The 27,887-nt window shown below is 39.4% G+C and overlaps 1 protein-coding gene across 2 annotated transcripts in view; it reads right to left on the reverse strand.

The window, feature by feature from the left end:
• The window catches only part of PALLD (palladin, cytoskeletal associated protein), a 198,236-nt gene that overhangs the window by 50,203 nt on the left and 120,146 nt on the right, over positions 1–27,887 (reverse strand). For both annotated transcript variants that reach the window (XM_019481413.2, XM_014594070.3), the window contains exon 9: positions 4,270–4,968. In XM_019481413.2, the coding sequence (XP_019336958.1) occupies positions 4,270–4,968 (699 nt within the window). The remainder of the gene's footprint in view (positions 1–4,269; positions 4,969–27,887) is intronic.

The raw sequence follows: 27,887 nt of genomic DNA on the forward strand, positions 1-27,887 counted from the left end.
TGCCCACTATACACAATAGGGACGCAACTTTAGTTTGGCCCTTCTACCCTTGCTGTAATGCCAAAATAACAACAAGGGGATTCCTTTTTTTATCTTTTCCTTACCCTCTGACAATTCCCAAGACTAGAATCTGGAAGTATCCATTGCTTGTGGGGAGAGAATGGGGCTGGATAATAAAAAACAACCCTTACTGTTAGCTGGAATCCAGCTTCTCTTCAGATACATTTTCATGATCCAAAGGGATAAGTTTGGTATGGTGATCTCTTTCAGAGGAAGAGAAGCCATCTTAACCTTTTCCCTCAATTCTGTGATGGAATTTTTTAAAAGGAGCTCCCAGAAGTCCAAATAGACATATAGATCTTTTAGCATAAAGCATATCACCTACAACTTCAGTTTCTGCAACTGTGACAAGAATGATTAATAATAACAGGGAAATAAAAGCCAGATTTATATAGGACAGTAATAAATTGTGCCCTAAAGTAAATGATGGCCTTTGCAATAAGAGGCCACTGAGAGTTATATTCTGACAATATGGAGATGCCTGGCTTTCCCTCGTGATGCTAACAACCATTGCTGACAGGCTGAAGGAATCTGAAGGCTAGTAAAACATTTGGCATCACAATGCCAAATGATGCTGAGTTTAATATGGAGAACAAGTCTAAAAGAGCAGACCAGCTGTTTTGGCTCAAGCAAAGGCAAAAACCACTGTACTGCTCCTTGTCCCTCCCTGCCATAATTCCCACAGATCTCTGAGATTTGATTTAAGTTTTTGAAGACCATGGAAACAGTAATTAAATTTAGTATCAGCAATGATGGAAAAAAAAAACAGATTATGTTAATTATACAAGAGAGTGTAAACAGGATCCATTCCAAAGTAATCTTTTCTTTTCTGTTTAAAAGGCTTGGTTAACTTAGTGCTTGCTGTTTCTATTCCTGTCTACAGTCTTGGCCTTTCAACAGCTTGCCACATTTTGATATTTTCTGTTAGTGACCAAGGCAACGGTACTGAAGAACAGGACTACTCAAAGGAAAGAGCTGCTAACACAAGTTCCTTTCAAAAGCCATACCCAAAGCTAAAAATGCATGTTTATTCTACATTAAAAGGGATTCCATTTCTTCCTGTGGATGACTAACATGCCTTCTTTTTAATGGTTTTACATGCTACATTTAAAGACTCTCTCTCTCTCTCTGGTGATCTGCTTTACACCCATACCAACTTGATGATATATATAAGTTTGTGTCGCTGCAAAAGAAAGAATTTATATCTTTAATTTTTTGCCATAATAACTGATAGAAGCTTGGGCTTGCTTCCATAGATTTAGGTTAGTAAGCAAAATGGGCTGGCTTTGGTTACATGGGCATAACTTTTCCTAACTTTTAAATTAGTAAGGGGTTACTCTACTACACATGGGTAGATCCAGAATTTTGTAAAGGGGGTTCAGGACCAGCAGCTGGCACTGCAGGGCTGACTGAACCTTGCTTTCAGTTTCCCCCACCCACCAGGACAGGCAGACCACACTGCAGGAACAGCAGCCAAGGAGTATATTAAATCCTTGAATTCGGTAATAATCTCTCCCACTTTTTCTTGGCTTCCTCTCCCTTTCACTCCTGCTCAACAGTACCTCCTTCCCTCTCCCTCCCCTTACCCTTTATACTTATTCCTCTGGGCTCATAAAGGGAAGACTCACCTGTCATCACCACTACTATTGTCCCTGGCTGAGCCTGGCTCCGGCTGGAGTGGGACAGGAGCAGTTCTGGAGCTCCCCCTGCCCCTGAGTCAGCCAGGGGTAGCAGCTGATAGGGAAAGTGGGGAATGGGAGGGGAAGTGCTGCTGAGCATGGAGCAGAAAGGAGAGGGTGCTGAGACAGGGATTTCTTACCTGCTTTGGGGACCTTAAAAAATGTCCCTGGCTGCTACTGTCATAGTGTGGTCCAAAAGGGAGGATGTGACTGAGCCACTGCATCCCCTCTGGATCCACCTCTAACTAGTGCCATACCTAGACTCCTGGTGGCCCCAGGCGAACTTTTAGTATTGGGCCCCCCTTCGCCAGAGATAATGATAATAATAAACTGGACAACAGAAAAAAAATTACCATTTTTGGGTCCAGGCCCCAGGCGGCTGCCCGGTTCACCCATGCCTATGTCTAGCCCTGCGTCTACCCATGCTTGGAGCTGAACTCAGAAAATCTACTCATCTCTATACTGTTCTTTAGATTAGATGAAGAATAAAAGGGGTCCACCATCAGTTTCCTGGACAAATTCTACCGAAATAAACAAGCAATATTTATAACCACTCAAAAAGTTTGAATTGGCTACAGAGCTCTTTTTGAGCATGGAGAGATAAATGCAGATACCCAACTTATATCATTTTTGTACACTGATGCTAATTACACTGGGATCAAGAACAGAGAAATAATAGGGTTATACTGTAGTAGCTCATATGGAAGTCTACTGTACTTCATGGCTAGACAGTGGGGACTGTGTAGTAGTAGCCTTTCTGCCTCTAGCTAACAGCCATCCTCCACGATGGACTCAAACCGATGGAATTTAAACCATGTGGATTGATGTAGCTTATGTTGGCAGAATGTTATGCCTGATTCTTTCAGGGGAAGAAACAGAGTGAGAAGAGTGTTCAACATTAAAGAAAAACAAAACAAAGGGGGAAGCAGACACTCCAAGAAACAAACAAAGGAACGGTATAACTTATGTAATAAGAAAAAGATGGGGGAAAAGAAGAAAAGATGATATATCAGGGAGGGAGAAGGATTTTTTTTTAATTATGCCATATATCTTTTAACATCTTTGAATGTAATAACTAACATTACAAATGCTTTTCTTACTCTACAAATACAGTCAATAACATCCCCGAGTGGGTGACAGGAGTGCTGTAAGAAGCACCTTTGCAAACAGAGGGCCACACAGAGTGCTAGTAAACAAAGGATAGCTTCAGACATTTGTGGGAGGCCATATCTGCCAAACTATTTTGAATGAATACTCAAAATAGTAAGGTAATGTGCTGCTAGAACTAGATATCACTAAAGGAACTGAGCCAGTGGAAAGAAGGAGACAGGAAGGCAGGAAACCACTACTAAAGTGACTACAAGAGTGAATGATACTATTCATTTTCTCCTCAATTCTGTTTACTTTGTAGCCCAAGTTTATAATGAGCTAGAGGACAGAAGTCTAGATAAATGCTATTTTTAAAGCCTATGCCTGATTTACTACTCTGATAGCTGGTCTTCTGTCACATACCTTGGATTGAAATAACAGAAGTTCCTACTGCAACAAATCTGCACCTGAGCAAGTCACCTAGATACTATAGATATGGTTAGAAAACCTTTTAGACAAAGTTATAAATAAGTCTACTATTCATCTATTCTCATTTTTGTTCTTTAGCATTTCACTTTGTTCTCCGATGGAATGAGAGACTAGTGCCAGTGGAAAGACAAACTGAACTATGCTGGGCTTTTGGCATGCTTCAAACAATATTTTAGCTTGGAGGAAAGACAAAAGGGGGGAGTAAATATATGAAGCTGATGTTATTTTCTTTTTTTCTCTACACACTGTTCATCCGTACCCCCAGCACCAAGCCCTTTTTTTCTACAGATCCTTAGAAAGGTGCTAACCAGAACCTGACAACTTTGTTTTCTACTTTTAAGCCTTAAAAATCAAGAAAGATTTGCAAGTGGAACATAGTTTCAGGATTTCTGACCAATGGTTATTACACTGACTCTTCTCCATGCACAGAAGTAACAGGAGTTGGAGACTATTATTTTATGAAAGTGATTATAATTCTGGCTAAAAGGATATTTCTTTGCAATTCTTTGCACTGATTATATAAGCACACAGAACCAGAAGGGACTTTCTGGATCGTAAGGTTCTGTCCTCCGATATCACATGCAGTCCTATCATATAATTCTTTTCATAAACTTATCAAACTCCATGTTAAAGCAAGTTAAGTTTCTTGCCCTTATTCTTATTAGAAGAGATGTTCCAGAGCCTACTTCCTGTGATGGTTAAAAACCTTCATCTCCTATCTAGTCAAGAGTCATTCATGTTTATACACATTTGTTCCTGTGCCAACATTCTTTTAGCTTAAATAGCTCATTTCCCTGCCCTGTGTTTACAGTTTTATGAATTAGTCTATTCCCTCAAACAGTAGATAACAAGAGGACACGGGACCTGCGAGGGTCTAAAAATGAAAGAGAAGCAACATACTTCATTAACAATAAAATAAAATGTAAGGAGGTCATCGGCTGTGTATACTTACGGAGGTGTGACACCTTTTGGAAGTCCTAGTGCGTTGACAGGGACAGGTGGTGGCTGGGATGGTAGCATGGAGCTGAGGAAGGCTGCTGGAGACTGGTTGGAGTTAGAGAATCTAGCTGTTGGAGAGAGGCTGTGGGAAGGTGAGGAAACCAAACAAGGGAGAGGAGGGGGTGGAGGAGGAGGAAGCGGAAAGGAATCAGAAACTGCAAATGTTGCAGTTGGACTAAAGACTGGTGGAGGTGGTGGCGGGGGAGAGGGAGATGAAGGAGACCAGGGGTACTCCCCTTCTGGGGCAAACTGCTGGGAGAAAGGGGGAACAGGTGCTCGGCCAAATTGTTTCTGAGAGGTGGTTGGAGAAATTGGAGATGGAAGACTGGATGTGGATGATCCAGATGAAGGGGTCACATAACCTGAGGCAGGACTGATGTTCTGAGCAGCAATGAATTGTTTAGGCCGGGCATAGTTGAAGGAGCTGGATGACTGCATGTTGGGAGAAGTGTGGGAGTTGAGAACGCTCATTTGCACAGGGGAAGTGACAGACTGACTGGACTCAAGCTCCTGGAATGACGGGGGAGGAGGAAAAGAAGGAGAAGAGGGAGGATTTGGATGGGCACCAAGTTGCTGTTGATGATGATACCGCTGGCCACCTTCTTGTTCCAGACGAATTTGGTTCTGTAGTTGCTTTAGCTTTAGGGGGTCTCTGTATAAGAAGAAAGAATAATTATTGATCAGAGATTTGGTGCTGCAGGGGGAAAAGATAAAAACAAAAAGACAGTCTCAGATACTGAATATTTTATAGGTATTTTAGAAACCAAAGTTGAAATTTGGGAGGACCTGCATGTCTGATTCTGAAGCCCATCTCATTGCTGGTAAAGTCTCTAATAGAACACACATTTGATATCAAGCTGACACAACCCTTGGCTAGAACTGAAAGACCATTTGTAAACTGTATCTTTAATTATGCCATGAATCATTGCTAATGAGAATGGAAAATCTAAATGAAGTTAGGCGATTTAATTGGATGCTCATTTAAAGCTTTTCACAATGGATCCAAACCTTTTGGCTAAGTACAGCCAGTCAAAAAGCCTGAGGCTGAATCAATTAAGTCTTTGAAGGTTAGTTTAAGCTGCAGAGTTTAAACTGAAAAGCAAATGAACTTTTGATTCAGGAGATGCAGCCACATGCCTGCAGTGGCTCAGGCAGGTGCTAGAGCACATCTCCCAGCTTGCTAGCCACTGCCAAAAGGAAGGGAAGAGAGAAGCCCTTCAAGACTTTTCCCCCGTCTGTGCTTGAGCAGAGGGGGCATGGCTAGGCCCCAGCCCGGGGCCAGCACAGCTGAGGCCAGGGGGAGGGGCGCTTTAAACCTCCCACCACGGCCCGCATGAGACTCCAGCCTGGGTACCAAAGCATCAGCTGTCCAGGTACTAGTCCGCTCCCCAATCCACCACCTCTGTTCTTCCCCCTTCACCTGCAAGCAAATGACTGCTGCTAGCCACTGCAGTGCTAAATCCTGCACCCAAACTCTCGCGACCTTTCGGCTGAAGAGGGAAGTGTAAAGAAGGTCATTTTTGGTTTACTCCTGGGTGTGCCAAGCCAGCCAGGCTCAGCCTCTGTCCCATCAGCGCTGCTTTATCAGTCTGGTAGCTGTGGGCATGAAGGGCTCATCCTGTGTGGCCACTCTGGCCGCTAAGGTGCCTGCTCACAGCTGCATTGCTTCTGTGCCGCTGCCCAGCCAGCCACCGCCCGTGCATGCCAGGGCTCCCAGGACCCTCAGGGCACATGCCTTGCTTGGCCTCTTCAGCCTTGCTGCGGAGCTGCTTCACGCATAGGCTGCCCCATGCTGCCTCCCTGGCCAGTTGCAGGTTCCTCATGCTGTTGGCCGGGCATGGGGCTTGCTCCCGCTCTTAGGTCGCCACTGCTACCCCTGCCCCCAGCCAGGCACACACATAATCCCCCTCCTCCCACCCGCCTGGATGAGCAGACGGACCCAGCTCTAGAAATACTGCTGACTGACAAAGCACTTTATGTACCTTCTCAGAAAGATGAGAGGAGGAAAAAATTTAATTGAAACCAGAGTAGAAATTGGAACCTCAAAAAGATTGGAATTTTTGGTGCATTTTAGGACAATTCCTAATTTGAACTATGCTTAATAGGTTAATGGTGAAAATCCTTAATATTATAGCCCATTCTGTTAAAAGGACCATATCTCTGTTTTCCTTTATCATGGTATTCGGATATCTACCAAACTGTAACCACAATGATACTGTCAGATACATGGATGTCATAATTTGTGTCTGCTATTAGTTATATATGCTAAGGAGCCATAACTACTTAGTGCCATGCCCCTTAGGTCAGTGTTTCTCAACCTTTTAAGCAGCAAGTATCCCCTAACTTCTGAAAATTTGAATAAGTATCCCAACACTCAATTTTCCAGGGGAAGCTGGAACTGTTAAGTAAACAGAACCCCAGAAGTCAACCTGAACCTTTTACACTAGATGCTGATGAAATTCATGTCCTGTATATATTTTTTGCTTACTGAACTGTTGCTTGAATGATAATCAATGTTGTTGCTTTCCTCTTAATTGTTCCTTTGATATTCATGTGTACAAAAATACTGAGAGTGAGGAGCTAAGGTAGTTTGTCAATCTGCAATATAACAGCCATTCATTCTGCTGTTAAAGCACTACAAGTCCATACAGAATGTCATCTGTTATATATTTTAAGTCAGTATTTAGAGAGAGATTTTAGTGCAAAGTCTACCAAATGTAGGACATCTGAATGTGTGTTTCTGACACAGTAATGAACTAATGGGTACTTAACTTTTGCTTGGTATTAACATAATTTAAATAGAAATGTTGTAGGTATATTTCTAACTTACCATGAGCTACAATTTAAATTTTGTTGCTCTGACTCCCCACAGGTACTACAGTTGTGTTAATGTTGTGGTGTGAGCAGACTAACAAGCCCAGCACTCTCTACTTGAATATTAATGAATACTGACTGTAATTAGTTAAACACAATAAGACAAAGAGACTATGACATAAAAAAAAATACACATAGAAATTCTTTAGGCCAGGTAGATATACAATGACTAGAGATTAACCTAAAACTACCATAACACAGACTAACACTAGGGAGAAGCAGGAAACAGAAGTGGGAGTCAGAAGATCTCGGTTCAATTCCCAGCTCTACTAATGCCTACTGATAAATAAATGTTATATAAGAGCTAGATGTTATTACTGCATTATATTAGTGAATGGTGCACAGTGCTCTATCTGCAACAGCGCCAGGAATTTTACTTTGCCCTCATGCCCAGGAAAAGAATATTTGCTGATCCTACTATAACTGTGTTCCTTTGTCTGATGCAGTGTGGACCTGCTGGAAGGTACACGTGTGTGCCAAACTTGTGACTTTTAACAGTCATGTCTGTCAGGGCTGAATATGCATTTTGTGCTTCTGTGTGACACATATATACGAGAGTGGCTGTGACCTTCCTTCAGCTGCTCCCCCAATTAAAAATCTTCTGAAGATGGAAGACAGGTTGTTGAATCTACACTGATTACAATATACTGAGAAACTACGATTGCTACAAAGTACTGATATTTCTTCTTCCAGCACACGTCACCATAGATTCCCTCAGAAGGCTGGGGCAAGGTGTTCCAGTTGCATCCGTCAAAGAGGAATTTAGGACTGTATTCCCAGGTTTGGCATCTACCTTAGTAGCTAATATTTAAGCTACTCCATCTGACTGCCTTACGGAATGTTAGACGCTGGCTCATTCCTGAAGTAAGTGGAGGATATGGATTAAGCCCTGATGTTAAGAAGTGGAAGAACTCCAGTCAGATGGTAAAACTAAGTGATATACTATGTTATCCACTTTGGTATTCTTTCTCATTAAATTGTGTGACCTTTATGAAGGCCAGATATAACCAGAAATAAATAGGGAGTCTATCTGAATGCCTTGGTCCTGCCGCTGTAATAAAGCAAAGCTCTGGAAATGCCCAGAATATGTAGCCTCTACTTTACTATTACAGAATGGGAATTGGGGAAAGGACCCATAGGGTGAACAACTGATTTGGATGAAATTCTGAGACCATCTTAGGAAAGCACTTCAGGCAAGGTTTCAGCAGTGCCTTATCATTAAGGAATGTTGTGTAGGATATTTCAGCAACAAGTGCCTGGAGCTCACTGATTCTGCTGGCTTAAGTGATAACATCTAAGAGGACAATCCTTAGAATGAGACCATGTTAGGAGCATTCAAGAGAGGATCAATCAGAGGTTCCTTAGGCCTAAAATTGACTATATTTAGATTCCACATAGGAATAGGGTCTTTGACTTGTGGGCAAGTTGGTAAATGGCCCTTTAATAGCTGCAAAATATAACTGCATGAGAAAAGATTGAGCATGACTGCACAGAGAGATTACAGCAGCCTTCTGTAAAGAGGACCTTGGTAGAACTGAACAAAAGACTTGCCTGTGTAATAAGCAGTCAAGTATATTAAGTACTGAGGTCGGCTAGTACTTTATATACTCTTGGACTTTTGGTGAGTATATTTTCGTGATTAATATCCTGCCTGTTCTGTACCAGGCTACTTTGATCTTGACTAGTGCAGGATGCTGCGATCTGCGCTAATCAACTCTGATATGTAAACCAGGATGCTGTGAAAACAGAGACATGTAGTTTGGGAGCGAGAAAGGTAGTTGATTGGATGAAAACTGGCTTAACCTGAGTAGAACTGAGCAATTAGGTGGAAGATGAGGATTTCGTAAAGTTTTCTTTCTCTGGGTACTCAGGCTGTCAACCCCAGAGTCATGCTGTTGGAGAGGGTTGGGGAGACTGGGTCCTCTCTTAAAGTTGGTACTTGTATGATTCTCTATAGAGAGCTGGTCTACAAACAATCCTTTGATTCTTTAAAGGAATGGAGCCCTTCATCAGGTGTTTGGTCTTAGAGCTGTTGCCTGAAGAGTTCCATCTCCCCAGAAGGTCTGATTCTCTTTGGGGAGCTTGAACCTCTGACCAGATATGCAATTGTATGTGACCTGAAGGTATAAACTTGAGCTGGGCACCTCTGGATTTACTGTTTCTGAGGGAGAATAGCTCACACATGCAATATCTATCTGGGAAGTAAATCTCTCTAGGACAGAAAAGTCATTGATTATGCTTTACTTCCTTGGTAGGATTTGAACCTGAACAATATGGTATCTGCTATCTGGGTCAGTTATTGCAAAGTGCCTTTGATAATTTTCTTATTTTTGGAGAGGAAATTAGCTATTTGGAGAAAAGAGAGTGTAAAGTTGCATATTTTTCATAGAAGTTAATTGTAAAACAAAACTGAAGTTCTAAGGACGGTACATGGTTGGATATTTATGGGTTTCCATTTTCCTGTCATTAATGGCACTAGGGAAATGAGGGAATATTGTGGCCATTCTACCCCTTATGCTTTTGAGGAAGAGAACAAAGAGACCTGCAGTGAACACTGATGAACACTGTTATTCAGAGGACTATACCAATAATTTAACCCACTCTATTATGGTATTCATCGTGACAGAGATTTGAGAAAGTGACTAAATATATGGAAATATACTAAGCATCAGTTTACCCTTTGCTCAACATATTCTATGTAAGAATAGCTGAAAAATTTACAGAACATTTTAAAATATGAGGTATGTCAAAGTCAACCTCTACAGATACAAGCCTTGCCTGTATATAAATTTATTTTTGCTGTACCTTACATTTGTAATTTAGTTTCCCTAGTTTTGTCCCCCTTAACACCCTCTGCTCATTGGTCTTCAAGCCCTGAACATATTGTTTTGAACACTATGATACATGCCATACAGGACTAAATCGATAACTTACCTTAATTAAGTTCAGGAACTTATTTTAAATAGATTCCCAAACAACTGGAAAAAACACCTGAAATAGGCCTATGTTAGCTGTCTTAAATACAGATTTGAGATTGAAATGTCAGAACAGATTTAAAAAAATTCTAAAATACACCACTAATTAGAGTCAGTAGTAAGAATCAGTCAGTTTTCTAGATTGATAACTAATCAATGCTAGAAGAAATGGATTTGTATTTCAGGGTAATATCTGCTCATTTATGCAGGCAGTCTGATAGGTCTTCACTTAAAAGAGACTTTGTGCTATGTTGATCACCATTAGTTACAGATATCACTGGCATTCACCTTAGCAACTATCCCATGTTTATATCTGGTCATAAATTCTTATGAAATATTTTTCAGCAGTATTTTCCAAATAATTTCAATAAAATTATTTCAATAAAAAAGAACTTTTGCGATTGTATTTTGATTTGGATAAAATGCAGATGGAGTCATTTTGTTGTCAGCTTTGTCACCTGGTTCTTGTGCAACTGCATGCTTCCAGGCTGACAGGTTCCTTGCAGCTCACCTGGTTTCATAGATTCATAGATGTTAGGGTTGGAAAGGACCTCAATAGATCATCGAGTCTGACCCCCTGCACAGGCAGGAAAGAGTGCTGGGTCTAGATGACCCCAGCTAGTTGCATATCCAAACTCCTCTTGATGACCCCAGCTAGATGCATATCCAACCTCCTCTTGAAGACCTCCTCTTGAAGACCCCCCGGTTGGCTGATGAGGAACTGAAAGTCCCGGAAATCCTGTGGATTTCTTGCCAGCTCAGATTCCCAATATTCCTAAGCATGAGGCTCTTTATCAGTCCACTTGCAAACTTTTAGGAGCATTGTTTCTTGGCAGCCCAGGCTACCAGGGTCTGGTGTGCCATTGAGCAGGGACTCCAGGGTTTCCAGTGTCCACAGCTCTAGGGCAGTCTGCTAAGCAGACTGCCTCAGAGCCAGGCAAGATTTTGTCATTTTAATTTTGGCTCCAAAAAAGAAGGAAACAAAATTTTGAAATATGTGCATCACTTGCAAATTGTATTTCCTTTCTCTGCCCAGGTGCCTGTACACTGGGTGCCTGTAGATATGCAGGACACCTGCTCTGATGCGCTCGGATTACAGCATGTTATAAGATGGGAAACTCCCTTCTTGAGGGCACGGAGGCAGAAAGGGATCTTGGAGTCATTATTGACTCCAAGATGAACATGGGCCGACAATGTGAGGTCATGGTCGGCAGGGCCAACTGGACCCTATTGTGCATCCACAGGTGCATCTCAAGAAGGGCCAAGGAGGTGATCCTCTCCCTCTACGCGACACTGGAAAAGTGAAAAACTCTAGGAAAAGTGAAGTTTAGAGAGACAGCTTAGAATAAGCTTTGTTTGACCATTTTTGCATTACTAATAAAGAAAAGGGGATAGGTTTGTTACATATGGTGGGTATATATTGTGTTCAAATAACTTTGCCTTCTTTTACTGATAAGGCAGCTTGTATTTTGTTGGTTAAGTGGCACTATTGAGAACAGTTTGCCTAACAATTAAAATGTAAGGATTCTGCACACAGTTGAGAATTCAGGCTAAACCGTAGTGAGGCTAGACATGGCTAACAGTGTTCTGTAACAGAGTTAATATTTGCAAAGATATGCAAATAAAATCTTAAGATTTTCACCAGTTTTATCAATGACATCATAATTCTTCTTTTCAACTGGAATAACCACTGCTTTTCATTGAGGATGAGCAAACAGCAGTCCTTAGTATAATGCCAAGACTGCACGCAATTCCCCTTCACAAAGTTGATAAGTATTTTCACGTTTTTCAAAAAAGATGTGTAGATATATAAAGAGTTTACATATATGGTAAAGAAGCTTAAGGGAAAGAAAGGGGGAAGATTTAAAACAGTGGGGGCCAACCTTTTGACAGGATTGCCACAAATTAGCTCTGCACCTTCTCTGAGTGCTACGCCAATCCTTTCCCCTGCCTGCTTTATTTCTCTGCTTTCTTCTCCCAGCCCTATCTGCCACCGTGCTGCCTGTCTCCTCTCTGACCTACTGTGTGCCCTATATGGAGGCTGCCCACGCCACTTGTGGTTTGGCCACCTCTGGTTTAAAACATTAGTAAAATAATATGTGATATGTGACAGTTCCCAAACTGTGACATGTCAATGCAGACAGAGTCCTCAGGTTATATTAGTGTAAATTGTTTTTACAGTGAAGCATCGAGACCCTAGATGCTGAATTTTACACTGAATTCCAAGAAACAACCATAGCTTATTTAAATTTCCTTGGAAGTTTTTTTATTCATGTAAATTTTGTATTATGCGTAAAAGATCAGAAACAATTAACATGCTAAGAAGAGAATATCCAAGGCTAAATCCAAGGCTAATATCTGTTCCTATGTACAGATATTGGAAAGGATATAGGGGCATAATCAAGTGTAAAATTTGATCCTCATGCTGGATAACTAGGAACTATCTCCATAAGTATAGCTTTCTAATGTTTTCATCACCCTAGTCTCTTCAACATATAACATTTGTTGGTAAAATTTTCAATTGTAGATTGGCTGCAAAAATATTCTCCAAAACGTTTTATTAATTTTAATAACAACTAATTCAATCAAAAGATACATATAGGGGAAGGAGGCTTAGGTAGGCAATCTACTCAAAAGAAGCTAAAAGTCCATTAAAGCTAACACAATGTATTGCACACTGAGAATACTATGAAAGTAAGTTGATTTTTCACTGGAAAAGCCTCATCAGTAAGGCAAAGAATATGAAATATCTCATTGTAGTTGCATTGTTTGTAACCTCTCTCATAAGGAAATCCTGCTGTAATTTGGCTGTTAGGAACCTTCCTGTCTATCCTAAAGAATGGCAGTTGTATCCATGCCCATTTTCCACTTTTGTTTGGTTATCTGTCAAAAGGCATCGAGGTAATTTCTGTCCTAAGGAAACCAGCAACGGTGATATTGCCAATATTTGGTGAATACAAAAATGGCTCCACACGTTTTTTTCACAGACAGGAAAAATTATTCATATCTCTATAACACTGTGAGGACATTTTTCAAAACATGCACTGGTGAGATAACAAATGCAGCCTGGGTACAGAAAGAGAGGAAATTGTGCTCTTGTGTGTATTCATTGTTTAAAAAGTCATATAGACACAATACAACTTTAGTAATAAGGCTACCCTTAACGCCTGCACTGGGGTTGGAGCAGGTTTCAGTTTGTTACCCTGCACTGCTAGTTGGATTACAATCTCTAGTGTGTCATCTAAGCATTGATATCTACCATGAACATGTAATGATGGACATATAGGGAGAAAAATTGAGCAAGAGACACTAGGTTCTACTATCAAGTTATACTGAGGTAGGTTAGTATCACGGCGTTGTTATCAATTACATTTGTAGCTAGACTGAAAAAAGGGAATCTTGTACCAACAGAAAAAATAATTAATAGGTTTTCATAATATTGATGTGGTGCTGTTGCCACGATAGTCCAGGAAATATGCAAGAGGCAAGGATTTATGTGAATTTATGTGTACAGTTAATCCAATAAAAGATAAAATTTATCTTTTATTGGATTAACTGTATGATTAGGATAGACATGGGCAAGCTTTTGGGCATTAGAGCACCCTTCCTCAGGCCTAGTAGTGCAAGTTACGCAGCCTATACTGGGGAGTCCAGCAGAGCATTGATCTCTTGTTCCTCATGGTATTGCCCCTTCCTTTTGTTTAGTTGGTCTTCAGCATTGCACTTTAAAGGCTTGTGCTACTAGGCCTGAGGAAGGGTACTGTGATACCCAAAAGCTTGCCTATGTCTATTGTAACCATGGAGTTGGTCCAAAAGATATCACCCATAAAGATTCTTGCCTCTCTAACAGGTCATCTGCATTGTTAAAGGCTGTACCTTTTAGAACATATGTTGAACTGCATTTTCATGAATACTAAGTAGGGCCAGATGTGAAACTGCTTTCTTCAATGTTTAAATGCATAAATTACTTTTTAATTAAAAATAAGGCTTTTAAATATTGTAAGTTCATAAAAATAATATTATATATAAAAAGAGAAGAAAGATAGAGGCCAAGCATGGCTGCTACTTTTCCTAAATCATACAGGGTCAAATTCAATTCCGCCTATTAGACACACAAGTGAATTTGGGCGCCTAAGTATGATTCTACTCTGTCCTACATGAGACCTTAAAAAAGTTACTAAAGGTGTGTGGGGTCTTTTGTGACTCAGTCTTAAGGACAGGAGGTTGGTGTTTTACAAAAATAGTGGCATTCATGGATTTTCAGGATTTGAACAGGGAGGAGCAGAAATGCACGTAGGTGCCTAAATCTAAAACAGGTGTTTTGCAATGTTCCATATAGGTATGTGCTAATTAAAGAAGTTGGTTGTTTTTTCATTTTCTTCCCTTTAGCTCAGCAGCAGTGATGGATCTGAATTAGACTTTTCCTCTCATTCTGTTTTAATTTTTGAATTTTGCTTGGCTATGCTATGCTTACAGCACCTAGGGTTCCAGGGTGGTCCATCTCAAAGTATTAGTCAGGCCCGTGACTGGTTACGTTCCAAGATCAATCATGATTCAGACCAGCATGGCCACAAGATGATTGGTGATTATTAGGGGTGTGCAAAACTTTGGTCACTGATTTGATTTGGAGAAGATTTGGCCCGATTCGGAGAACGAATCACTGAATCCAAATTGAATTGGGAGACAAAAAATCCCCTCCGAATCGATTTGGAAAAGATTGAGAAATTTGGCAATTTGGAAGGCAGTCTTGCAGGGAAACAGAAACTAAGAAGAGGGAGGTGGAGTGGGGGGGGCGGGGGAGGGGAAAGACTGACATCTGTAGCTGGCCAGGGACTGTGATCTTTCCCAAAGTCCCCTTCCAATCACAGTGCTCTGGGGGAGGGACATAGAAATAGCACATAAGCCTCTGTCTGCAGCCTTTCTGTCCCTTTTGTGTGTTGTTTCTGCCTGAGCACTGGGAAGGCCCCCTGTTACAGGCTACCATCCCTGCTGTTTTCATCCCGCTGTGCCTTAACATACGCAAAATCACACATCACAAGTTTTGCTTTGAACAGTTTTAGGTGCAGTTTCCCAGAAACCCCTGCACCTGGCTCCTTGAAACTTGGCAGGCTTCATGCCCTCAGAAGGAGCTACCATCCCTGCTCTTTTCATCCAAATCTGCCTTAACACATACACATGACAAGAGGTTTGCTTTCAGCAGTTTGAGGTGCCATTTCCCAGAAACCCCTGCACCTATCTCCTTGAAACTTGGCAGGCTTCATGCCCTGCTGTTTACATCCAAATCTGACAAAAAATGACAAAGTTATAGGTATTTCACTGATACATTATTATAGTCTATGGCTGAATCACTAAATCTCTCTGAATCAGCGCCAAACCTTCCGAAGCTGATTTGCCCGAATCGATCAAGACAGTGATTCGAATCTCCGAATTGAATCACTGTCCTCTGAATTGGCCGAATCCAAATCGAATACTTCCCTATTCACACAGGCCTAGTGATTATCTCAATTCAAATGTCTTTATCTTTAAAAGGAAAAACTTGCAAAAGTCAACTCAAGAGATACATCTAACAATTAAGCAGCTTCTGAACACAGGATGTTCAGTTCTATAAATACATACTATTCCTGTAAGTTTACATCAGAAACAATATTTAGCTAACTAAAAAAAAAATTAGAAGATTAATTTTAAAGTTAGGCTCCTAGATTTTGCTTTTTTGTGTAAAAGCATGGTATGTCATTATCTGGGTACCAGCCAGTTGTCATTCAGAAACCAAGGCAGCTCTGAAGCACTTCGATTTGTAGAGAAGCCTTATACAAGTCTCAAATATTTGACCAGCTGTCAGGTTGTTAATACTTTAGTCTCTGGAACATTTTATAACAGCAAAGATATTCTCTCCTTACAGTAACATATATAAACAAGTCTCTGCACATGAAATTAATGTAAACAAGTTTGGACAGAGTTATAACAAGCAAACATATGCTATTGTGGTTTCCCTGTTCAAGAAAATTTCACCTTATTCACACTGGTGTCACAACCACTAAGTTCACCCTGAGTTAACTTAACTCTGAGAGAGAGAGAGAGCATCTTTTATAAATATAAGAATGACCCCAGCAAGAGAAGGGAAGGAGAGAATAAGAACACAAAGAGATAACAATGATAGTCTAGACTCCAAAGAAAATATAAGTTTTCAGTTTTACTCTTCAGAACACTTGGGCCTCATACAGGTATTCAGTTTCTCCTGGGAGAGTCACTCTCTCCCAGAAGAAACAACGAGAGTACAGATGTTCACACTTTTTCTCCCTGGGTAAAAAAAAGACTGCTCCAGGAGAAAAACAACCTGGGAACAACCAATGTTAAATGTCTTCCAGGAGAGTTTCTCCTGGGACAGCGAATGTCTGTATATGGCTTGGCATCTCTCAGAAGAAAACATAGTCCTCCAGCTTCTCTCCACTGTCCCCCAGGAAGACTGTGTCATTCACTGGATGCTCCTTGGACGTGTTTATGTAGCCTTGATCTTTCAGCCCTGATGCCATTAACTCCATTGTTCTACTTATTATCATTTATGACATTTATTTATACAAACTAAATTTTAACTTGACCAAATTTTGCTCCTGTGTTATATCTCAGTGAGGGGCTTGTCCCATCATGTAATCTCACTGCCCAAGGTTCAGCTGATCTTAAGGGGAGCTGGGGTTGCTGCAGAAGGGTTGGACTCATAAGCGCTTAGGAAATTCACTGGAGAAAGGAGCAGGACGTAATGCAGTCCTTTAAGCTCATGGGCCTCTCAACTGAAACTTGAAGCTTATTTGCAGACTGGTGCTATCTTGCTGACATTTTGTCAGGATCTTCTTGGGAGCAATGTCTCCCCCAGATTCCAACCTGCAGTCTTCAGTGCGCATTTGTTGTTTCCCTCAGTTCTCTACAGGGAAAGCTGTCTCGCACAGGAAGTTAGAGAAGTATTGCACAGTTCCACTGCTTCCTTTGCATTTTTTTCAGTAGAAAAGGAATGTGTTATTCTATAGGGGTACATATGTGCCTCTTAAGGTAAATAGATTTCCACAGCCATAATGTCTGACTGAATTTTATACTACAATAGACTGCACAATTATTTCAGATAGATTGCTAGCTAACAAAATCGAAATACATGTCAGCAGTATTTCTTGCTACAGACGAAGAGCAAAGCTAATAGATAGATAGCTACACTGCTAGCAAAACAATTCACATTCAGAAGAAGCCCTACTTTTGAATAGTACTTCCTGCATAATTCACTGCTTACAAAGGTAAATACCACAGACTGAAATGATATGCATATGATATGGGTACTCAGAACAACTTAATTTCTTTCTAATGCATGCCACAAATAATTTAAAATGGTATTTCCATGATAGCTAAATAAAGGTATTTGCAATACCTGTTTTTTCCTAATCACCAATTGTACTGTCTCTTCACCATATTAAGAAAATGTAAATGGAACATTTTGCCTATAGTATTCAGGAATAAGAGAGTTATATTTTATACTAGTAATTAAGAGTAAAATCACATCTAGTACAGATGATCTATCCAAAAGTACTGTCATTAGAAAAAAAAAGCCTTTGCATGTTCTGATTAAGAAACCCTACACATATAACAAAAATATGTCTGTTAAGTACAGCATTTTGTCTGTGGCATTCCAAGATGATGAAGGAACAACCTTACAAAGAGCAGAGGTAGGTAACGGAAGAACTTTATTAACAGTTCTTTTCTAACCAACCCACAAGTTCATATCGAAAAGGCAATTTCAGCTTTCTAGGTTACTGAAGCAAAGGCAAAAGGAATTCTGTGCCAGAATCGGGGTCAATGTGAATTACAGCACTGTTCTTCATGTATATCGAAGCAAAGCATGAGCTCGCTGACTGCCTCTCCCAACAGCACTCTAACATTCTAAGATCTGAGAAGGTACCTTGCAATTGGCTGGTGCTGCTATTTTTCTTTCCTATCTCATCTACCCACTGGTTGTCAAACCTTAATACACATTTGGTCTGTTTTCCCCAACGAATATGGATTAGTGGGATTCCACTCTACAATTGCTTGATAAAACATTCGCTGGTTTTAATCAGCTGTGTTTTTCATATACATTCCAAAATACATCATTTATTAATCTATAATGGATGTCCTCATCAGTGTGACTAGAACACTTTAAACTATGCATACACTTATAGGGTATGGAAACAATCTGTTTGACTTTAGTTGTATCTCAGCAACCAAACAAGCATATGTAATGGTTTCAACCAACAACAGTTTAAATCAAGAAAATACGATATAATTCACTTTCTGGGAAATAAGAACCAGCTAGGGATGTATTAACTTGAACGGGCATCCAAAAATCTGGAAACCTATTATATCAGAAATGTATCTGAACTTCTTTCATGAAGAATCTGGCTAGATATCACGTAAGACTGGGTTCTGATGAGATTTGCAAGATTTTCTCATTTCAATCTCTTTGTAAATATCAGTATGAAGACAGGATTATATTTCTGCAATGTAATGAGCCTTATTATTATGGAAAACAGATAAGTGCTATGCAGATCAGATCCGCCTCTGGAATTCTGGTTTTCAGTTGCAGAAAGACAGATCTCCGTCATCTGAACTAAAAGAGATTACCTCTGGGCCAGAGAAGTGGTACCCTGATCTGTGTGGGCTAGACGTTAAGAGGCAGTACTACATGTATACAGAGTCAGTACTTTATACTAACCATGCTCAGCACCTGTAGGACCTGCCTAAATGTTTTATTTCAAGAGAAGACCAGGAAGTTGAACTATTAACTTCAGAAGTTAGTTGGACTTATTTGAAACAAAAAAAGGCTTTGGAGGCAGAATGGTTTGAGATTTAAGCAAAACTAAAACTTAGGACAGTTTAAAAGTGGTTTATCTATCCCACTATATTGCGGTATTTGATATTTTTTAGATATAATAGGAGAAATAAAATGAAAAACAAAATGCAAGAAAGGTCACATACAGGGAAATTTGGAGCTAGGGAGATGTAAGGCATTATGCACCAACGGTATGACTGACAACTGACTGAATACTTTCAGCTGGGCAGAATAGATTCTTTTAAACTTTTGCTTCATCAGAGCTCAAAATTAGGAAAGACAAAGAAACATTGCTATCCACAAAAATTAGTTTTTTGTACATTGTGAAACATTTGGACATCTCACTTTGATGACAGATTGAGCTGATAAGTATTTTGGTTTGGCTGCAAAACTGTTTATTTTTCCACACTTTTATTTTGTATGCCAGGATTCTAATGGGTCCTTAGGCTTAGCACATTATCTGTATTCTCACAGCCCAAATACATTTATATTGGAGGCTATACTTTTTTAGACCGATCTGAAAACACAGGGGACTAAAGATTTATAGATTTATTTCAAGACTTCTACCAGAATATTAAAATGTTTTATATTAAAACTAATTAAACTGAGAAATAAACTATGCTAAACACAGAACAACAGTACATCATTCTCACTGTACACTATCCAGGCAATACTTCACAGATTAGTTATGTCTGCTGTTTTATCCTGGGGGAGATATTTTGTCCTCTGGAAATTGGAACAAGGGAAATTTTTTAACACCCACTTTCTCTTACAGTTTAATTTTGGTATTTGAAATAAATTTACTAAAAGGAAAGTCCAGTTTGATTAAAATACTTCATGACTAAAGGAAATGTTGTTTTGACACGCAGTTGAGCTAAACTCTTCTCTCATCATTATTTAGCATTATGATCCACTTCCCTAATGAATCACTCAGAATGACTGAATGGGAAAAGATCTACAACACACTTGGAAATGGTTTTAGTACCTTGCTATCACTTGGAACACCTCGTATGTACATTAAGTAGCTCTATATTTCTAAAACAGCTGTCAGATGCAATAAGGGCATGCACCTTGATTTCCAGCAATTCTTTGCCTTTTTCTTGTTTGCTCTGTCCTACATAGGTTTTGCTCCCATGTTGCCTGACTTCTGACTGTAGAATGACATATATGAGGTACCTTTCTCATGAACTGCTGCCATGAAGTATGCACCTTACAATGACTAACAGAGGGATATTCAAAGAGCTATACATCCTTCCCCTAGAACCCAGATGTACTGTCTCAGACAGCCAAACCTCACTGACCCACATCTGAGAGAAAAAAAAAATCACTTGGTGGCCCTGAACCAATTCCTTACTTCATGGCTTCACAATTATACTGGACTGATTAGGCAAGTCAGATAATTGATTAAATTAGATGTATCAGTAAAAAGCGGCCATGTATCTACCCTATGTAAGTAACTGATGTGAATGCTATTATGTATCACACAATTAACTATCATTTCCTCCATGCAACTAACCACTAGCTACATCAGCTGGGAATAGTCCTCTGGCGGGATGAGTGTCAGGGAGGGTCCATAGTTTCAACATTACCCCACCCAGCTACAGTCACTGCGTGGGAGTGAAATTATTAGAAAAGGTCAAGTTGTTCAACAGCAGCATATAGTAACACTGTTACAGTCAGGAAGATAATCTTGTGATAATTTATCAAATTTGTTAAACAGAATACAAAAAACTGCCACAAAACTAAGAAAAAAAATGAGATGGCTCATTAGGAGGAAGACTTCAGTAATCCTACCAAATCCCAGAGAAGGTGATCACTCAGTGGGCAATTCCATATTATTCTATATTGATTGTATACATCAGCAAACAGCATAGTTCTACATAATATAAAATATGTAAGTATACACACAAATTCTTCAGATTAGGTTACTTTCTATTAAGGTGTATAGCTGAGGTTTCAAGTTAGTCATACAGGAAATTTGAATTACATTTCTTGTAGTCCAAAAAGATTCAGACCCATCCATGTTGCTTTGCTAGCTGCCATTTAAAATCAGTAAAATAACTTTGTTAGTGTGTTAATCTTAAACAGTACTTTTCTATAAGGGATGTATATGTCACAAGTAAAACTGCTTTCCTTAATACAGCTGATAAAAGATACCTTTGAGTACTTTGGTATATCAAGAGCATGTTTTATAATTTTGAGTCTGTACTTTCACACTAGTTCAACCTGCTTTATTTCAAGATGTCCAAAAATCTTTTAAAAATTATTTCCATTGAATATAAACACTATGGCTTGGTATTACTGAGCTAGCCTGGCTAAATATAGCAAGGAGCACTCATGTTTTGTGGGGTATTTTTCTCTGGTATGCAGCTAATATAAATAAAATGAGTGGAGCGAAGCTGGCTGTGTTCCACTGCCATTACATCACTCTTCCTTAATAGGAAACCATTCTCCAACTTAACATCTTGCTTTAAACACTCAAAGGTGTCCGTTTAGTTTTTAGTGAGGATCATCATATAAGGGTGATGGCTAAATTAGAAAAGGAATAGAAAACAGTACGGACCTGCTATTCCCTTATTAGTAAACTCTGGGTACATTGAATAAATCAAATTAAATACAATATTCTCTTTAAAGCGTGCACGAATTATGGCAGAGCAAGAGAGAGGCTGCAGAAGCCTCGGTCCTTTCTTTAAGAAACAATTCTTTTAAAAACTGAGCAGGAACTCCTGAACCTATTAAGGATTTCACTTCACTGGGTTAAAGATTTCCCTCCAGAGATAGTCTGAGTAAACCAGAGGACAGAGGCATGGTCTACTGCACTGGGGGCCACCTTTTCTGCCATGTGCACCACAAATTAGCATCACACCCTCCTCAAGTACCACTTCATTCCTATTTCCCTGGCTGCTCTGCTGCTCTACTTTCTGTTCCACATGGTGGTGGCAGAGGCGGGGTGTGGGCAGTGGCTCACACAGCTGGAGGAGCAGAGGGAGAAGGCTTATGCTGCTCACACAGCAGTTGGGGGCAGGGGTTTGTCTGCACCATGGTAGCAGAAGGGGGGCTTGTGTGGCTGTGGGCAGGGAAGGAAATCACCCACCAGGTGGCGGTGATGGACATGTTTTTGTGCTGCTTGTTCAGCCATGGCAGTTGGGGCATTGCCAGAGTGATAGTAACAGTGAGGGGAGGCGCACACTGCTTGCATGGGGGCAGGGGCTGCACATAGTGGGAGTCCCAGGCTACTGCGACCCATGGCATGCAGCTCACATGGTATATGACCCTGGGCTCATGACCTGTGCAATATGTGGCCCCTGGCCACTCCTAAGTTGGACAGCCTTGCTTTAAATAATATAAAAGGGATATTATTCTATTTACCATATCTAAAATGTACATTACTGTAAAGCAGTCAAAATGGCCTTTTCAAGTTTGCATGCTGTAATTCATTTGTTTGTGTAACATTTCACTTGAGGGTGGACACTTATCTAGGCACCGTTTATAAAAATAACGAACTACCAAAGTATAAAAAGACAGAGAGGGCATTTAACCCGTGACATTGTTTGAACAGTCTTGACAGAATTTCACTGAACAACTCCCAATGACGTCAAATGTAAGGCTTTGAAAGCCAGGTCTTCAAGGACATTTGGGAAAACTAATGAAATCAACTAAATGTGTGATGTCCATGTGTGTAAGCCAGTGATTCTCAACATTTCAGACTCCAGGCACCCCTCATTAGACTTAAGGCATCTCTCCATAACTTTCCTGATTTGAGTGGCATCCATTTCACAAACTAATTTATTTATTATAGTGGTTGCAAAAGGGTTGGGCTGTAGGGGCCAGGGAGTAGCCAGGGAGGAAAAACCTGAGCCTATCCCTATTTGCTTATCCCCTCAAACCTCACTTATCTCCTCAGCCCCTCAAAGGATCTCATGGCACCCCGGGTTGTTGCAGCACCCTGATTGAGAATAATTAGCACGAAACAAAGGGTATTAAAAATTATGTGTATCCCTTAATTTACAAATAGTGGTACTGATTTCCTGGAAATGCAGATTAAGCTATAGTGAAATTAGGGCACTTCATTCCTCAGTGAGAAAATCCAGTGTTTTACATGTGCTGCCTTCATACCGGATTTGCATTTATTTTTGTTGAGTGTATTCATGCAATGGAGCCTAGAGCTGAAGCACATAGGGATAAAGTGATTTTAAATTAGGTGAAATGTATAGCCATAAAGTGCAAGCACCTTTCCTTTTTGTCACGAGTCCTGCCTAAAAACTAAATGTAGAATGTTTAATACGTACTGGGCACATCTTCACATTCATGAATGTGCTTTTGTTACTGTGCATTAAATTTAGTACCTCTAATGTGAGGTACTAAATAAATATGCATTAGGCTGCCCTAATATGCAGTAGCAAAAACACATGCTTTTTTAGTAATGCTTAATGCACATTAGCCTATTTTTACTGCGCATTAGTGTATTAGCATTGTTTTTGATGTGATGCTTTAATGCACAGTAAAATAGGCCACTATGTATTAAACTGCACATGTAGACATGCCCACTCAGTACTATCCCCACCCCCATCCCACCACACACACAATCCATACTCATTGTCCAGTTCAATTTAATGGAAACTGAAGATATTTGACGTAACTTGAAGCTCAGCTATCTGAGTAACAAAGCCATAAAAAACAACATTCACCAGGCCAGCTTCATCCTTGGTAACTCTAATGAGGGATGAATTGGCTTAGTAGTAAAATAATAAAAATAAATAAATAAATGAAAAAAAAATCCATATTCTTCCTTCCAAATTATTTGTCTCAGCTTATGCTTATTTTTTAAAAGACCACTTTTGCAATGTTCACGATTTCCAAGAAAGTTTAGGGAATAAAAAGAAGAAAAGTTTGAACCCCCAAAAAGGTTTGAATAATAGCGCAATTGTGTTTATCAAACATAAATCAAAGGTAAGGTACACTAAAAGTTGACTTAAAAGCCTGGTGATCACTGGATGACACAATTGCTGCTTAGTAAGTTGTTGTTTTAGTTCTCTCTTGTGTTTTGAGTGTTGTCCCATGTTACACTGTCATTGTGAAAACAGAGAAAACATCTGTTAAAATAAACTTGAATGGAAAAAATTCAGTAGACAGTCTCTTTCTAGCTCATCTATTTTAGCAGTCTATTATGAAAGCAAGCTAGCCTATTCTATACAGCAGCTAGAAAAGGAACTCTCATTTGAACTATATTCTAGAGCTGTGGTTCTCAACCAAGGTGCTATGGCACCCCAATATGCCTTGAGAAACCTTTTAAGGGTTTCATACAATATTAAGTGTTCAAATATTGACATCTGAGTCACAAGATCATCCTAGAGATTTCAAATGGGAATCCTTATTGTCAAAAACATTCTGGCCTATTGCCATCTTTCTGAATTCTTTGCAACTGAATTATTCTATTATTTTTCCATAGTCAAGAAACATGTGAAAGCTAAGAGCCTGAATTTTTCAAGGGGTGCCTGAACTCCAACGAGGGGTGTCTTGAGTCTAAAAATGTTGAGAACTGCTTTAGAGGTTTTCTATACCTAGATGGGAAAGCTGGTTAGGAAGCACACTTGGGATGGGATGGGATGGAAAGTTAGCTCTCACAGGCAATGGGCACGGATTTGGGAGTAGTTGGGGTGGAATGGAATTTTTGTTTTGAGCCTTTCTGGGGAGGTGAGATATACATCTAAGTAGTAATCAAAACAACAACAACTGCATATGGACAGATCCCTGGGCAGATCTAGGAATTTGAAAAGTGGAGTTGCAGATGATGTGGCACATCACACACACAACACATTTTTCTACAGTTAAAGAGAAACTAGAAGCTTTACTAATGTGCTAGAGGGCTAAGACTATATCATTCAGTTTAAGATCAAAACAAAACAAATATAACTATTGGCATGTGCACTGATTTGCTGGATTATATATAAAGTTTTCAAAAACACAACTAGGCAAAAAATAATCAAAACAGTCAAAAGATATTGTCATTAGTCCTGTAGTCATTATAATTAAATTGTATGTCTCTTATTCATAGTCATAAAACAAAAATTAGCTTGCTTGAGCATCTTAACAGTATTTTCAAAACTTCACTGTCAGCCATTTCTACACTTGTGTTAATGTTATCACAGCAGAGTTAAGTTTTTAGCTAGAGCTAAAACAGTCTGCAGGGCTGTGAAACAGCCATTCCTGGTAATGTCTCTCTTCTGAGAGACAGCAAAATTGCAGAAGAAGGGATAGTTTGAATAGTGGAACATCCAGACCTTTAAAAGGAATAGAGGGGCATCAATACTTGTGGAGTAGAAAAAGATCAGTAGGAATCAGGGAGATGATAATGAGCCACAAAGACAAGTGACACTCAGTACTGCTGGAATAGAAATGCTATTACCATACCCAGGCAGTTGGTTTTAAAGTTTTGAGTGGAGCAGGAAAAAAGGGTGGGGGATGCAACTGTACCACTCCATGCCCTTCCTGGATCCACCCTTGGAGTTATCCCAACATTTTTCAAACTTGCAAAACTTAAGCTAGGCACCTAAATCAGTAATTTAGTAAGTCAGTAATTCCTGAAGTTAACAATAGCAATGGGTAATTATCATTTCTGAAAATCAGGCTGTTCATAGATATGTCTAACTTCCTTCACCCAGGTTTGAAAGATAATGTATTTTAAGAATCTCTCTCAGATTTCAGTTGTTGGTTTTGGAATAAGACTTAAAATATCCTGTAAACTTGTGATTACTGAAAGGTTGGCACAGCACATTAGTAACGGGATGTAGAATATTTTACCTCTAGATCACCAATTTAAAATTAGCTAGTAATGATGAAAGTGGCAAATCTGTTGAGCATTTGGTAGCCTCAGTTCATCTCCCAGAAGTGCAGTCTCAACATTTCAAAATGCCACCACTCCTGTAACCCCTGTTAGCAAGCTCAGCAAAGAAGTTACAGACATGTCACTCTTAAATCTCTCCATGAGAAAGTTGAGGAACAACTCAGTGTGGGAAATTTTCTGTAGATAGGCTATTTTGGTTTCCCTGGCATCACTGTAGCATCTTTCCAAAGCTTTAAATTCATGTATAAATTTGAATGAGAGCTTGTAGTTATATACCATTTCAGGTAGCTTAAATGACATATCTCAAACATATGAAAGAGAAAGAAATAATCTCATACCTATCAAAGGAAACAGCAAAATTAACTGCTCTGTTCATGAGAAGCAAGAATAAGCTGCTAGTAATATATGTGGACAAAATGTAGTATAAATATACTACCTCTCATAAAAGAAACCCTCTAGCATTAATTTTGAAGGCATAAAACATCAAATTTATTTTTGTAGTAGATGCACAGATTGGGTTTTTGTCCAACTGATGACATCTTTTTTGCATTTATAGCATTGTAGTAAAAAAGGATAATTTTCTAAAAGCAAATAAACTGCATAATCCCTCTCAACTGTTGAAGGCAATGCTTCATCCATTACCTCAGGAACAAAGTGATAACATGATCTAATAGTTCCAGATTCATCTTTCATCAACACCTTAGGCATAAGATAAAATAGAGCCTCTGCACATTAGCAGGGGTTGCTCATCATCCTGCCATCCAGAAAAAAGGTTGGGATTATGCCAACCTTGTTCAACAAACCTGAATTTGATATTCTCTTACAGTCCTTATTCTAAGGTACTACCCTAATATCTCCAATTTCTTCTACCAAAGCCTCTTGGGGTGCTGTGAAGTCTTTAAGGGTGTTGCAGGGTGCTGCACAATATTAGTACTATTAGGGATGTCTTGAATCAAAAAAGGTTGAGAACTGCTGCTTTATGGCCTTCAATCACTTTGCTTAAAAAAAACCAAGTCGTGTGTATTTCCACTGGCTAGCAGAAAGATCATGATGTGTTTAACTGAATTCTATAAGAACATTTCTACAATCTATAACATTCAAAGATGAGAGTATGCTTACAAAAGTAATATTTCATTTTCACTGTAACATTAAAATACCTCTGGTTCCCTTCATAGTACACACTGCCTGAACTTCTCATTTTATTACTGTTATCCAATGGTTTGAGTGTGTGATGTTAAGGAGAAAAAAACATTTTAAAAGACAGTAAAAACCTCTAAGTATGGAAGACTAGAGAAATAAAGTAAAATGAATATTTTTAGGTTTAAATGTTCAGTTTTACTTTACAACATTAGTATAGAGTAGGCTGAGGGCCAAAATAAACAAAAAGTTCCTGAGAAAAAGATAAGACATTGAAGTGTCGACAGAAATTTTATCATTAAAAAAAGAACTATGGTTAACACTGTTACCATATATTGCTATCATTCATAAAACAGAAATGCTATAGATTCTGGGGAAAATCAAATCATTTTCTCTCAAAAGGATGCTCTGTGATCCTACATGGCTCAACTGTTGTCACTGTTAATTTTCATTACTGGATCAATATTGCCTGTTCAGAAATGTTCACTGTTTCAACAGCTATTTTAGACAAGGAGACTTCTGTTGTCAGAACCATTTTGATTTGTCTAGAAGGCGAATTACTGTATTTTCTCACATACAGTGCACACCTTTTCCCCAAAAACCAACTGGTGGAAATTTATGTATATGTAAGAAATGCAGCAAGAGCAGGTGCTGCCACTTACTAGCAAAAACCAAAAGTAAAATATGTAGTAATCTACAAGGAGCAGAACAATGAGCAGGTTCATCTCTCTAGCTGCTGCTACTCAGTTACTTACTATAAGGAAAGATCTTTTTTTCTTCATTCTACCTTTCAAAAACAGTATTATATTCTGGAACATGTTGTATGTGAGAAAATATGGTATTCTGGAATAGCTATTCCTGACTGACTTCCTGGAGGCTCTTATTCCAGAAAAAAG

This window comes from Alligator mississippiensis, chromosome 2 (genome assembly GCF_030867095.1).
Source record: "Alligator mississippiensis isolate rAllMis1 chromosome 2, rAllMis1, whole genome shotgun sequence".
Classification (NCBI taxonomy): domain Eukaryota; kingdom Metazoa; phylum Chordata; order Crocodylia; family Alligatoridae; genus Alligator; species Alligator mississippiensis.